Source organism: Pinus tabuliformis, chromosome 3_1 (assembly GCF_031772625.1).
Source record: "Pinus tabuliformis cultivar Carrire ecotype Pingquan chromosome 3_1, CPIR1, whole genome shotgun sequence".
Classification (NCBI taxonomy): domain Eukaryota; kingdom Viridiplantae; phylum Streptophyta; class Pinopsida; order Pinales; family Pinaceae; genus Pinus; species Pinus tabuliformis.
In genome coordinates, this window is record NC_142301.1 from 323697234 (window position 1) to 323712702 (window position 15469).

The following is a 15469-nucleotide window of genomic DNA, read 5'->3' on the forward strand; positions in this document are numbered from 1 at the left end:
CCATCTATTTTTGAGATGCCCCTTCGTTGTTGTGATATGGGAGGAGGTTTCCACTCTTTTTGGAGTCTTTATAATCAAATATTTCTCCTCCATTCATGATTGTATTATTCAATGGCCTCTCTGAGTGAAAGCCCATAGGATGGTCCCACTTTATGTCATACAACGCATTTGTAGAGCTAGAAATGCCCATATTTTTGAAGGAAAAACTCTTGATATAAAGATTGTTGCCCTGGGCATTGTGGCATATTTCCAGGAAATTGGTCCTTGGGTCCCAAAGGTCCCTCCTCGGTCCATTACTCTCGTTGATCTCGATGGTATCTATCCTATTTTTTCATTTGATGGGGCTTCTTCTGAAGGGAGATGTAGATGTGGAGTTTCTCTCCACATTGATCCTACTCTGCATTATCATTTTCATTGGTTCGGAGGCAGGGAGGATAATTGTACAGCCAAATTGATTGCTTTATAGGGAGCTCTTCAATGCTTTTCGTGGCTCAGTATTGATAAAATTCTGATCATAGGAGATTCTCTTACCACGATCAATTGGGTCCAAGGGCGGTGTACATTGGAGGTTCCCACTCTTTGCCACTGGAAGAAACAAATTCAGGGTATTGTGACCACTTTCATTGAGGTTACTTTCTAGCATGTTTATTGGGAACAAAATATTGAGGTCGATATACTCTCCAAGTATGGACTATCACCCTTTCCTAGTTTCATGTTTTTTGAACAATTTATCGAGGATAGGAGTTGTGGATTGGGCTCTTTTGAGATCTAATATGAGCATCTGCAGTTGATTTTTGTCTTTTCTTCCGATTATCATTCTGATGATGTCTTTTGGACTTTGTAGATCTCCCACTATGATGACAATATAGTCTCTCCTCTTGTGGCTCGTATTTGTCTCAGTGTCGGTGTCTTTTGTCCTTTTTTGTAGCTATGTTTTTTTGGTCCTTTTTTGACAATAATAGTATCTATGATCTTTTGTAGAATATAGACATGCATTATGCTACGTTTAAGATCCAAGTATATGTAAAACTTTCTTTGTTAATGAAGAAAAGTTCAATTTTTCCCTTCTGAGAAAAAAAAATAGTTATTGGTTTTGGGGTTTAAAGACACTCCCTAGATAGCTTTTGTATTGTAGGTTAATCTGGTGGCTACAGAAGCTGACTCAAAAGAATTAATTTCTTATTATTCCTGACGCCAAATGGTCAAATTAATAGGAGGGGTATTCTTCAATTTGAAGGGGTCGAGATAAAATCATCACATTTCCTTATCCAGGCTTACCTTATCAGTTGGGTCAAATTTCTACACCTAGAGGGCTGAATTCAATGGCATTATAAGGGCCAACATTATTTGTGCAAGGAAAAAATAATTAGCCAGGAAGGCCATCGATCAATTTCAAGGGCCGAGCTTATTGATCATGGAGAACGAGACCATCGTCCTGGACAGAGTTACCCGAAAATCGATTGTGTGAGGGAGTCATTCTCAAACTAAAACAAGTGTTTCAGAAGAGCCATATTACGCTTGTCCTGTGATCAGTTTAATTATTATAATTATTGGAGCAAGGGTCGAGTCAGTTATTTCGGCAGGGATCAAATCCCTCTTAGCGCGGAGCCGAGGTCGTAACATCTTGAAGATGAAACTGAGCCTTTTTTAAATGGAACAGAATTATTAGGTTGCTGACGCTAAGCCGAAATTTGTAAGACTGAGCTTCCGCTGGGCCTAATGTCACTTCATGTTGGGTTGTATTATAGTTGTACAAGAAGCGAATTGATGCATCAGCAGATAACAATAATAAATAAACTTGCATCAGCAGATAACAACTATCTCGCTATTAATTTGACATATGATAAATTTTTGAATTTATTTAAAAAATTAAAAAATAAGCCATTTCGAATCCTGAATCGTGTTTAAACTTCTAACAATATTTATTGAATAAAAAGATGCTGTAAGGGACCCGTATTCAGGCGGTGAACTTATTTAAAATTCCGTTATTGGAGACGTCTGTGATTAAAAATTTGGGTATTTAATATTTTAAGATGGCGGCGGTTTCCCGTGTGACACGATCAGCGGGATTATGACGCCCCGAGGAGCAGCACCTGTCGTGGTGAATTGCAGGGAGCAGTCGGAGAAAGCATATTGCGTCCTTAATGGGGTTACGCTAGTCGTTGATTGACTGGAAAGTATGTATATACCACGAAATAAGAAAATGACGATTCGCAGATATTCATATCCTAAGAGGGAAGCTTGTTTAATCGAAAAAAACAATATAACTTAGATGAAGAGTATAGGAAAGATAATAATCTATATCACATGTTATAAAACAAAAATAAAAATTTAATCAAAAATCTTCAGCAAAAATCGCATTGATAATTTAAGGTTTACACTTTTTGGATCTTTATTAATACTTATTATATGTTAAAAGTAAAATAAAAAAATTAAGTAAAAATCGTGTGGAAAAATTACATTGATAACTTAGGGTCCATCCCTTTTGAACCCCTACCAAAGTTCATCATCAAAACATAAATAGAAAGCAAGATCAATAAATCAAATATTTATAATAAAGATACAACCTTAAAATCCTAAGCTCACTAAAATAAATATTACAAAATATATATATATATATATATATATATATATATATATATATCAAAATCAATCACTATAAAATAAATATAAATTATTTAAAAATCATAATACGTATAATAAATAAAAAAATAAAATAATAAAAAATAAATAGAAATAAATCAATGAAAGGCAAGGACGATCCCATTAAAACACAACAAATATAAAATTAAAAAATTATATATATATAAAATTGAAATAGTGAAAACCATATGAAATAAATAAAAATTATAAAAAATACTAAAACACAACATTGATAAATAATGATGAAAACAAATAAATAAAAATATATATGTTTCACTTACATGATTCAAAGTAATTAAAAAAAATAAAAAAATATAATAGAAAATCACTATTATAATAAAACGTCAAATACAACTAGCAAAATCACAAGAACAAAAATAAAAATATATAATAAAAGTCCAAGTTAAAAATAATCAAATTGTAAGATCTAAGACTTTTGTGATCCATCAATTTAGAGAAAAGTCTTCACGATTAATCACATCGTAAGGAAGGACTGGTTCGACGTTTCGAACTCTAATGTGGGTTCATCCTCAGGACAAAGTAAGAAAGCAATCGATCTAAGAGAATAAATAGCATGGATGCATCATTGTCGAGTGTTAGCAGTTGTTGGTGAAATAAAATCTTGGTTAATTTTTTAGCTATTATGTAATAAATAATTATTTATTATCGAGAAAGTCACAACTTATTAATTAAATAATAATATAATCTAATAGAATAATATTAAAGGCAAGGGTTGACCTAGCCAATGGGACTTAGGAGGAAAACTAGCCGTTGAATAGTAATATTATGTAGGAAACTAGCCGTTATGATCAATTTATATAATAATAATATTAGGTAAAAACTCGTGTGATGAATAAGATGTTAATTGATAAATATATTCAAGATTAAACTATAATAGTAATAGTCAAAAACCATTGGTTATAATAAAAATAATTAATAGTGAAAAACCATTGGTTATTACCCAATATCTAATTCCTTACATAACAACTAGTTTCTACCTAGTTTTTTAGGTTAGACATTTTAAATGGCTAACACTGGAGAATGATGCATCATGCTATTTATTCTCTCAGATCTATTGCTTTCTCACCTTTTCCTGAGGATGAACCACGTTAGTTGATTCGAAACATAGACCCAATCCTTCCTTACAATGTGATTAATCCAGAAGACCTTTCTCTAAAGTAATCAAATTAACTTGGTACATAATTTTCATTAAATAATAATTAAATATAAAATAAATATTAATAATATAAAAGTAAAAATACATTTGACAAATAATAACAAAAAAATCAAAAAAATAATAAAGGAATATTATAAAAATATCTAAATAATATAATTAAATTAAAAATCCAAAAATTCAATCAGATAAAATACCAAAAAAAAAAATTGAGTGAAAGGATATAAAAAACAATGATAAAATAATATTAAATTAATAAAAATGTAAGAAATAATAATAAGGAAAATAGAATAATTTCAAAGGAAAAACGTAATCAACTAAACATTAATTTTTTATCAAATAATTAGAAAGATGAAGAGTTAAATAAAACAAATTTGAAAGAAGAGACAAGAACAAAATATTTAAGAAAAATGGAACAGATTCAACACCTATTAATTTTCCATCCATTACTTTTATTAAGATTACCAAGTCTCTTTTCAATTTCCATGTCTCCCTAAACTTTCAATTTCTATGGTCTCCCTAAACTTTGAGTGATGGAAATGATCAATCTTTGTAACAAATATTTAATATAATATTTATTATATTTAATACAATATTTATTAAATTAATATAATATTTATTTTAAAATAAAAATATAAAAAGCTTGAAATTTTACTATAATATTATGTATTATAAATTGAATCATTTTAATGATTAAAAAATGTATAGTTTTGAACATTAAAATCCACTTATTTAACGTTCAAATCACCACTGGAAAAGATTCATTGTCCTACAAATAAAAATAAAAATAATATTATTATTATTATAAAAAAATAATATATTTTCGTTGTGGATTTTATGAACTTTTATTTACCAATATTGTGAATTATATGATATTCTCACAATAGTGTGGATACCAATCATTATATGATATTCTCGCAATAATGTGATACAAGTGGGGTTTTGTCTTTGTAGTGTTGGAAACAATGGTCTATGATTATCAAGATTTGAATATTTCTTGGTCTTTGAGGCATTGTGGCTCATTATATGACTATAAAGTGGTTTTTTTTTTTCTTTCATCTCTTCCCTAATGTTTTATGATTAATCACTTTTGATATATTTACTTTATTAGTGATTTCTTAAATTAATATTATCATTATTAGTATAACTTAACATATATCACAACCAAATACTTTTTAAAAATTAAGTCAGATTAAAAAAAATTGATGTTCTAACAAAAATTCAATAACATATGGAATTCACTTTTCAATTTCTTCCCTCTATACTTTGCTTTCAATATATTACAACATATTTCTTTTTTTCCAATATTTAATTAACTTTCTACCATATTGTATATTATTTTTTTCTCTACACTTTCAATACATTATATATGATTTTATTCCTTCCCTTATTAACTTTTAATATTTAGCTTTTACCTTTCAAAATATATGGTTTCTCAAGACTTACTTAAGCTTTTGGTATGTTGCATACTATTTTATTTCCTAAATACTTGGCTTTTAGCACATTACAATGGAAGGAAGAATAGCCCAGCAGGGTTGTGAGAAAATGAGTAGTTGACGTTATGGTCAGGTCAATCTTTTGCCAATGCTCAATACATTACATACTTGGATTCAGCACTTTACAATGAAAGGAAAACTAGCAAGCAGGGTTGTGAGAAAATGAGTTGACCTTTATACTTGGGATTCAGCACTTTACAATGAACGGAAAACTAGCAAGCAGGGTTGTGAGAAAATGAGTTGACCTTTATACTTGGGATTCAGAACTTTACAATGAAAGGAAAACTAGCCAGCAGGGTTGTGAGAAAATGAGTTGGCCTTTATACTTGGGATTCGGTACTTTACAATGCCCACTTTACAATGAAAGGAAAACTAGCAAGCAGGGTTGTGAGAAAATGAGTTGGCCTTTATACTTGGGATTCAGCACTTTACAATGAAAGGATTAACCTTTCTCGACCGGTTGGCTACTTCAAAATACTTAATGAGAAAGACGCAACTTAAAATACTTCGACGGGTAAGGGAATCTCGGCAGGATCGACCATCTTGGCTTCTCATTCAGTTTCGATGTTGTGGGAGGATGTGGGAGGATGAGGTTTTTGAGAAGGCTACCTCATCCTTATGAATGACATCGTGTTGCTGAATCACCAATACTGATGCGGTGATTCGAACGCTGGAAGAAGAGGTGAGGAGATCCCCGATCGGACCCAATTCCGGACACTCTGCGGTCCGATCTGCCAAGTCTGCCACCAGTGGAGACGGGAAGCGTCCCCTTCCCACCAAAAACATGTGATATCTGTTGCTCCTCGCGATTTCCAGCACAGACGCCACCGTGTTACTGGTTTCCCGCTCTTCATACACGATCGACTCGTCCTCATTCTCGCCTTCACCTTCAGGGGATTTCCTGGTATTCGACACCTCCTTATTTACCACTTTCAAGGCTTCCTCGTCCAGCTCCTTCTCGCGCTCTCTGTTCATTTCTGCAGTCGAAAACTTGTACAGTTGCTGGTGCGTCTCGTCCTCGTGGGTCAGCAGCGGAGTGAGGTTGATGGCGGTGTGGTCGAAATCGGTCCCCGGCAGGAACCGTATGACCGTCAGCTTAATCCCGGGATGCTCAGCCATTCTTCTTCCGAATACCAAAGCCTCTCGGTCATCTGGTCCTCCGAAAAACAGGACCGCGATGTGGTGGTCTACATTCGAAGGCGCCAGCTGGGACTGACCCCCGAGTCGACCCCTGTCCACCAGGATGCCCACTGAGCAGGGAGCGTGCTTCAACACTTTCTGGTTTACAGTCCGAAATCCCAAGGTCAATGATTCCAGGACACCGTCGACCCGCTGGTATTTGTGGAAGGGGAGTATGATCATGGCTATCCGTTTCTGGTCCGCAATGTTGCAGATGTCCTCGTGCATGTCCTGGATGGCAGAGATGGCGGTCATGGGCCTCACCGCTACCTTGCTCAGCTGCTCATACGCCTCGAACGCAACCACTATCTGGTCCTGTTGGGAACGGTTGCGGTTCCAGAAGGGAAGCCCATTTTTCCTGGCCTTGTGAACCATCATGATCGCAGAAGACCTCTCCGACAGCTCCACTAAGTGCATGATGTAGAGGCGCATAGCAGGCTTTCGAATCCCCCGGGATGCCTCTATCAGGTTCATAATCTCCGGTATGTTCCTCGTACCGTGCAGACACGCCAGGATTCTGAGCTCGTCCTCTGCCCTCTCTCTCTGTATCTTTCTGTGTTTGTATGGAACCGTCTTCCTTGCTGGCTTGTATATCAAGGTTACTATTGGCGTGGTGATGAAAGTTGTGAACAGAGCCATGAGCACCAAGATCGCAAAAGCTTCGTCATTTAGAACCTGAGAAAACAAAAGTAAACAATGAAATCGAGCTAAATTCAAAAGTAAACAATGAAATCGAGCTAAATTCAAAAGTAAACAATGAAATCGAGCTAAATTCAGTTTATGAAATCTGGGTTTTACCTTCCTATCTTTTCCAATGTTAAGGACAATCAACTCTACCAATCCTTTGGTGTTCATCAAGAATCCCAGTGTCAATGCTTCGCGACGAGGCACTTTGTGAAGAATTGCAACCAAAAAGGTACCCAGAATCTTCCCGCCACAGGCCGTCACAATCACCAAAACAAGCAAGCCCCAAGATGTGCTTCCATGGATCGTTGCCACATCAGTCTTCAAACCACTAGACACAAAATACAGTGGCAACAGCAACGCCGATACAAAGTCTTCAATCTTTTCAATAAGCATCCCTGCAAAGGGTCCATCTTTGGGAATCGTCAACCCAAACACAAAAGCTCCGAAGATTGCGTCGATCCCAATTGCGTCTGTTGCAAAGCCGGCTACTAGGACTCCCGCTAGAGTAATGCAAACGGATATTTCACTTATCGGTTCGTTGTCAGGGGAGCGGTGGCCAATCCTGGTCATAATGGGCTTCACCACCAAAAACATAATAACCACAAAGCCTATGCCACATAGCAGAACATAGACTGATATCACCGGGCTCTTGTCTGTTCCTGAAAGAGCAATGGCCAGGGCCAGAAGAACCCAAGCAACCACGTCGTTGACAGCAGCTGCGGCCATGGCCATCTGCCCCACATCCGTTGTGAGAAGCTTGAGCTCTGCAAGTATCCTAGCCAGCACTGGTAATGCAGTGATGGACAACGCTACACCCATGAAGACGAGGAACTGTCCATATCCCACACCCTTAGAAATCGTTGCCCTGAGCACATAAGCAACCCCAACCCCACCAAGAAACGGTAACGTGATTCCAGCTGTTGCAATTGCTAAGGCTTTCCTTCCTGTTCGCTTAATAGCATGGAGATCCAGTTCCAGCCCGACTAAAAACAGAAAGAATAGAAGACCAAAATCTGCAATGGTTCCAAATACAGTGGTGCCCTTACTTGGGAAAATTGTGTTCAAGTAAGTTTTACTGCGTCCCAAAGCGGAAGGACCAAGAAGAATTCCACCCTGTATTGACAAACAAAAAATCAACATGATACGAGAATCCAAAATCAGAAAATTGTGTTCATCTAAGTTTCACTGCGCCCCAGCAAAGCAGGATCAAGAAGCCGGCGTTGTCTAAACATAATATATTTTGTTTTGGCTGAATCTTGATTTTTATTGTTACATCTCACATGACGCAGTAAAATTATGGAAATTTTAAAATTGAATTTAAATTTCTAAACCAAATCTTAATCTTTATTATTTAAAATTGATTTTTATGACCTATATAAATTCAGCATCATGTAAATTATAATTATAATGATAGAGAGTTCACAATCAAAGTCAAACGGTAACAGGGAAACTCGTACAAGGTTGGGATCGTTAAAGCACCTGAGGAGACAGTAGATGGAGAAATTACATGAAAAGACGGTAGATGTGAACAGAAGCTTTAAGCTGGAACAAATGCAACCATCGAAATGAAGCCGGAAAAGTCCAATAAGACCATTTACCGGTATACCGGTTATACATGTTTCTCTTAATACGTTTTTGGTAGAAATGGTTCAGAATCTGATCTAAATTAGTTAGAACTAGTCTACAATAATAATTTAAGACTTTTTTATAGTGTTGAACTTATATATGTAATTAAAAAAAATATTTTAAATAATTAAAAGTAATGTTGAATTTAAATTTGCAATACAAAGCTTATTTTAAACAATCAAAAATAGCTTTGAATTTATACTTGGAATAAGAAAATATTTTAAACTTACCATTTGACCCAAAATTATTTTATTAAATTCTAACTAAAAACTCTAAAACTTGCGAGGCACTAAAACCAGATTAGTAAGAGGCACGGAAACAGGATTAGTATTCCCCTATGGAATTTGACGGACGGACAAATTGTCTCTAATGAGTTGATTGTGGCCTATCGAATACCACTAATTTTTTTTTTATTAAAGTAATGAAAGGTAATTTTTTTTTTTATTAAAGTAATGAAAGGTAAGTTATATGGGCGAAGTTTGGGCAGACTGAAGTTCGAATCTCATTGAGTACAATGACCTGCTGTGGTGGCAGCTAGAGGGGCGGATTCCCCTTTCCCGTGAGTCTGCTCTTGCTAAAATCATAGGAACTTAGTATACCCGACTTGCAGGTGGTTGGTTATGCTCTTGGTGTTATAGTGGCAACTATGAGGTTTGATCCTTGGTCTCCCATAGATTAGGCCTGGCAGTTACCGATTCACCATGTGGTTAAAAAAAAAATAATGCAAACTGACACCAGAATAGGAACCATCAAATTTGATGGTGTTTCTGACTTTAAATTCGAGTTGTTTTCTTATTCTGGTGTTTCTGAATTTAAATTCGAGTTGTTTTCTTATTCTAATGTTTCTGAATTTAAATTAAAGTTGTCTTTCTGACTTGTGTGATTTTTTGGAAGTGTTTTTATGAGTTTTTCTGGTCTAATTTCTCTAAAATCCAGCAAGAATTTATTGAAATTACAGGTAAACCCTGGACAATCCAAATACCTTAAAATTTTTTTAACAAAAACAAATATAAATAACACAAATCAAAATCTACCGACACCAAAAAAAATCCAAAAAATCACACTTTAAACAACTTCCTTTAAATTCCTACACTGGTTGCTTTTAAAACGACTTGCACGGAATCCATTTTACCATAAAAAGTTGTCGGATCACAAAAACCAAGCTTCCCAGCGAAAGACCCGATACAACTGTTAACTCCCATGGAAACCAAATTTACCTCTTAAATAGAATCATGGTTGCAAGACTTGCAGAAAACGGCAATAAAACTGAAAAAGTCAATGGAGAAATGCCCAAAACGGCTTTAATGGAGGCTTTACGAACTGGAAGCTTGCAAAAAATTCATGTCTGGAAACACCTTCATACAACAATTAATAAGAATAGAGAATCCTACGCTATGAAAATTGTAAAACAAAAATACTGTCCGAAGACTTACCAGGATTTCTGCTATGACGCGAGGCTGTCTCAACGGCTTGAGCAGAAAAGCCAGCGTCCTGGTGACGATCAGCACAATACAGATCTGCACTATGAGCAGCGGAAGCGAAAAATCCATGGGATTATCGCCCTGCCATGCTCCGTTGGACGTTGTCTTCATTAATACTACACAACTCTGCGCGGTGGAATTCACCGCCGCGGCCGCTTTGATCACAACATGCTCCATGGTTTTGTCCAAATACAACAGGGTTCGACCTCGCGACCTTGTGTAAAACAATGGTCCGGACACTAGAATTCACAACAGGTAAAATTCTCCGGAGGATGCCATATTTTCAGCGGCTTGGTATCCCTTATGTAAACCACTAATCCTTATTCGGCCCCGTTGGAAGATGGGTGTCGGCTATCTCAACCATGGGTCGTCCATACGAGGCAGACACAGCGCGACATGCACATGATTCCATCCGAGACTCTCGCTAAGCAGCTACCGCGAAGCGAACTATATAGAGAAAACTAAGAGATGTATCTCTGGTGGGAACGAATTATATAGAGAAATACGTCTCACGATGGAATTTCAAAATAGATCCAGTTGTTAAATTTGACCAATACTTTTCACGTTGGAATTAATTTCACAGTTTTCACACCTCTTCGCCCATTATTTTATAGATTTTTAAATTGGCAAATTTACGTGTTAAATTCCATCCCCGTCAATAATCGTTTTTCACTTGTCAATCATTGACTCCGTCGGGGAAGTAGAAATTTGACGGTTAAATAGTGGTCATTTATTGTTTTTGACATCAAGATACCATTGCTCGGGGACTGTTTTATGTTTTTAAACTTTTTTAATAAATATTGTGATATTTTTTGTCTTTTTATCTTACAAATTAAGATAAAAAATTTAATGGTTTAAAAAAGTGTTTGGGATATTCAAATTGCGTAGATTATATAATTTAAATTCTTGATTTAATTTTTTTTTTATAGAATTTTGAACAAAATTAATTGAGAAATATATTCGTAGAAATAAAATAGAAGATATTATGGTTAAGAAATTTGCAAGATTGGAATTTCACTTATTACTAAAAAGAGCTAAATAGAATTTGCAAAATAAATTGGTTTGGTATGTAATATTAAATTATTAATTTATAATTACCTAATGGGGGTGCATGTCTAAGAGGAGGATAGTTGGATAGTTGATTACTCTTGTGTGGAGACATGACTCGAGGCTTAATGCAAGGTGGTAGGAGGGAAAGTGAGTCACCCCCGTATTGTTTCATTTACTCTGCAAGTGTGTGACAGTTGAGTCTCTCTAGGATGGTCGCAATACAGAGAGAAAGGTTTAAAGACTTGGGAAGATGCTTGGTCAGACCATTCGATGGTTAAGTCATTCTGGAGAACAAGTCGTTGAAGGAAATGTAACTAGGCTAGGTCTTCATAAATGTAATTTTGATATTTGTATTTATTCAAGAAAAGAAAATTTATTTTATATGATTTGTCAATGAGTTTCTTGCTCATTGAAAATAGGTCAAGCACATTTTAAAGTGCTTCTAGAAAGTCAAAGTCAAAATGTAATTATGATGAGAACCTTTGAGCGCATATTACATAGTCAAATCCTCTCCTAGCATCAACGAAGCCTACAAGCAACAAAATAATGAATAAAAGATGAATTACAACGAAACTGTCAAGTCGGCCTTGTTATCACTCCAGGAAGCTCTCCTAGGTTGCAGCTCGGAGATGCCTAGTAACATATAATCTTCAATATTGTTCTCTAAAATATTGGAATGGATGAAGGTTTGGATCAAGCCAGATAACCGTTTCAACTCTGTTTTTACTCAAGACATGCATGAACACCCTCAGCTTTACAAGGCTTTATACCACTAATGCTCAATAGTTTGTAGATTCAATGGATAGATGGAGAATACCGACTGTACCAGCAAATGCATATATAAAAACATATGAATGGCCAGCTACAGGAAGTAAATGAAGCTTGCAAATCTAATTTATCAACGCAGAGATAAGATGACAGTTATCTGGCGTTAGACACAAAAGAAACATGAACAACATGTTCAAGTGCAAGCTTAGAACAGAAGAGAAAAGGGACATTGAACATATAACAACAAAAGAAGCTTATATTGCTAGAATGAAGATGAAAAGCTTGAGTAACAAAGTATCAACAGTCTCCAGAAGTTGAACCCTTCATACATCTTTCTTTCAGCCATTTATAGGCCTTTTACAATGCTTTCGAGCTCTCAAAGGTTCAGAGTGTCTTAATCTATCCTATCTGTTTTTAACAACTTGATGCCCTAACTAGGCAAGCATGGCTTGGAGGTTTCTTCTTCCAGTAGAATAATAACTGCATTTTGGTATTTTGGCTGCACTGGCAGGGAGCTCTCTTGTGCCAGAGATGCCCCATGACCTCTTTGGGTTGATTCGATTGTGTTGCGCTGTGCTTTTTCCCTTTCCGACCTCTGTCTACCGATCGTTGTCTCTTAGTTGAATCCCTCTTCTAGCATGAATATATTATTGCACAACGCCTCTAAGGCTGGTTGGCCACCTATACCGTAACCAAATGGGTTTTCGGCCTTTGAAATCCCTTCAATTGGCCCCTTTCTGTTAACACAAAGGAATGTTGCAATATTGTGGAATTCCACCAAAAATAATGACTGTTTTCTGTTTTAAACAGAAAACGCTGCAACAATGAGAAATCCCGCCCATCTCTATTCATTTCAAACTTTAAAAGTCCTTAAACATGGTCTATTCCTTTATCGGGTCCATCTTTAGCACTATCGCAAATTGCAAGTGGCTTGGTCCCTTGTTTCCCTTTGTATTTGGAATATGTTTAAAAATACTGAAAATACATGAAGAATTGGCTTTAGCGGACCTGAAAAATTATATATTTTCATTCCCAAACCCTTTCGGGTCTGGGCCTTATCGCATCGGCGCCGCTCCTTGGTTCCATTTGTATTTCGTTAAATAACGAAATACACGAAAATGTATTAAAAAAGGTCTTTCTGCGAACTTGAAATATTATGTGATAATACTTATAATGTCGTCGGGTTCGGTTCATCGGGTCGCACATATACCTGTGCATAGGCCTCGCCCCTTGGTTATCTTCGATAGTGATCCTACGATGCGATGTGGGTCGTCGATCTGTGCACTTGATCGACGGTCCACATTACATCCCTTATTGCAATCGCAAGTCCACTCGGTCCGCACTTACTCCACCGATTGCAACCAGCCGATCTGATCATCAGAGATCATTGATCGGGGGTGTCTTCCACCCATAAGTCCTCCTCTGTGTAGGCCGATTGTGATTTTCCACTTAGATCTAGGCCGTTGATCAGCTAGATCAAACAGCTGCTGTGCATTGCACTGTCTATGCCTCTCATACTTGGTTTTTTCACGGTTTTTCCTGGTTTTTGCCTCCTGATAGTGCTTTTCCGCCCTTCCAAAGGTTCTTGGCATGTGATTGTTTCGATCTTTGGCTGATCTTAAGAAAATTTTGAAGACTTCAGGAGTTTTTTGGATCCATTTTTGGGCCATTTGCCATCAAGGCTAACATTGGCTCCTTCTGGGGATGAAAGCCTCCCTGTGAGGTTTTAAGAACTATAGAACAATGTCTTTCCTGTAAAACAAAAATCAAACCTTCCTTCTAGTGTTCCATTGGGCATGGAGTCTATTTTGCAAAAAACTAAAAACTGAAAAAAAAAAAACATATTTACAATACCAAGGCTTTAAAGCCTTAAATGAAATAAAGCTTCAAGAATCGCCCATTGACTGGGCTACCAAAAACATCTCCTCCTTCCAGACTGTGCAGAATAAAAGTATTGTTCTGCTGAAGTTGAGAGATGACAAACGGACCTGTCCATAAGGAGTCAAACTTAACATGATTACCTTTCTTTTCCTTAAAAGCATCCCATTTGAGAACCCAGTCACCAACTTGGAAATTTTCCACTTTTGTCTTCCTGTCAAAGGTTTCTTTGATTTTCCTCTTATGAGCTTTTGAATTCTCAACCAGATGCTCTCTGATTTGCTATAGTTCAACCATGTTATTCATTCTCCTTACCATGTCATTCTCTTCATCTTGTTCTTCTTGCAAGAATTTGGCCACAGGGAGAATCAGCTAGATAGGGAAGACAACATTAGTGCCATAAACCAGCTTAACTGGAGAATTTCCTATGGACATTTTGATGGTAACTCTGTCAGCCCACAGTGCAAACTTCAACTTGGAATCCCAACTCTTTTTTTTGTCCTCTAACAATTTTTTGATTACCCTTACCAGACTCTTGTTAGATGATTCTGCCAGGCCATTTCCTTGAGGATAACATGAGGTAGAATGCACCAATCGAATGCCCATGGATTCAGTCATGTCCACCAGTTTTTTTGTCTTGAAAGCTGCTGCATTGTCAGTGACTAGTTTGGTTGGCAACCAATTCTAGTGAAAATATTCTCATTCAAGAACTTTATGACAACTTGATGATTAGCATTCTTAGTGGGTATAGCCTCAATCCACTTAGTGAAATAATCAGTGGCTACCAAGATCCATTTGTGTTGGCCACTGGAATGTGGGTTGACCTCACCTATAAAGTCCAAGCCCCACTGCTAGAAGGTACCATTGACATGTACTGGCTTCAAGGGCAGAGATTTTAGCTGTTGTCTTCCTGCAAACCTTTGACATTTGTCACAAGATTTCACAAAAGAAAACACATCAGAGAACAGAGTAGGCCAATAACTTCCATAGATTGTCCTTTATCTAGACATCTCAAGAGGATTCTTGATGAGTCTTTCCAATAAAGCAAATTTTTCTTAATGTAGAATTTGGTTGATCTTAGTTTAATGGCCCGGGCTTGATTTGAGCTAAGCCCTGGAAGGACTTCTAGCTTCTGCAAAAAATGAACTATGCTGGAATACCATTCACAGGTGGCTAGATTTTTAGTCAAAGACTGATTCTGCTTTTGCTCTTCTGCTGCTTCTTCTGTTTGCTCATCATTTGAATTTGAACCCATGCAATTTATGTCTAACAAACTGCAATTTTCCTCAGCCATAAGTTTTTCCAAGCCCTGGCCTTTGACAAGCTTAGTGGGCTTCACCTCTATGTTAAACTCTATGAATTTTGCAATCCATTTAGCTCTCTTTCCATTAATATCTGGCTGAGTTAAGACATCTTTTACTGAAGCTGAAGGTACATATCCAACCACTTTGGAATGCAGAATATAAATTTTGAATGCCTTTAAAGAT

General features: G+C 36.5%; 1 protein-coding gene across 1 annotated transcript; it reads right to left on the reverse strand.

Annotated features, from left to right (window-relative positions):
- Positions 1–5611: 5611 nt before the first annotated feature.
- Positions 5612–10630, reverse strand: LOC149187083 (cation/H(+) antiporter 19-like). Its single transcript, XM_089412741.1, has 3 exons — positions 10239–10630; positions 7291–8292; positions 5612–7167 (listed from the first exon to the last, which is right to left on the reverse strand). The coding sequence occupies exons 1-3, from the start codon at positions 10461–10463 to the stop codon at positions 5869–5871; spliced, it is 2526 nt and encodes an 841-aa protein (XP_089268867.1). The 5' UTR covers positions 10464–10630; the 3' UTR covers positions 5612–5868.
- Between the last annotated feature and the right edge of the window lie 4839 nt (positions 10631–15469).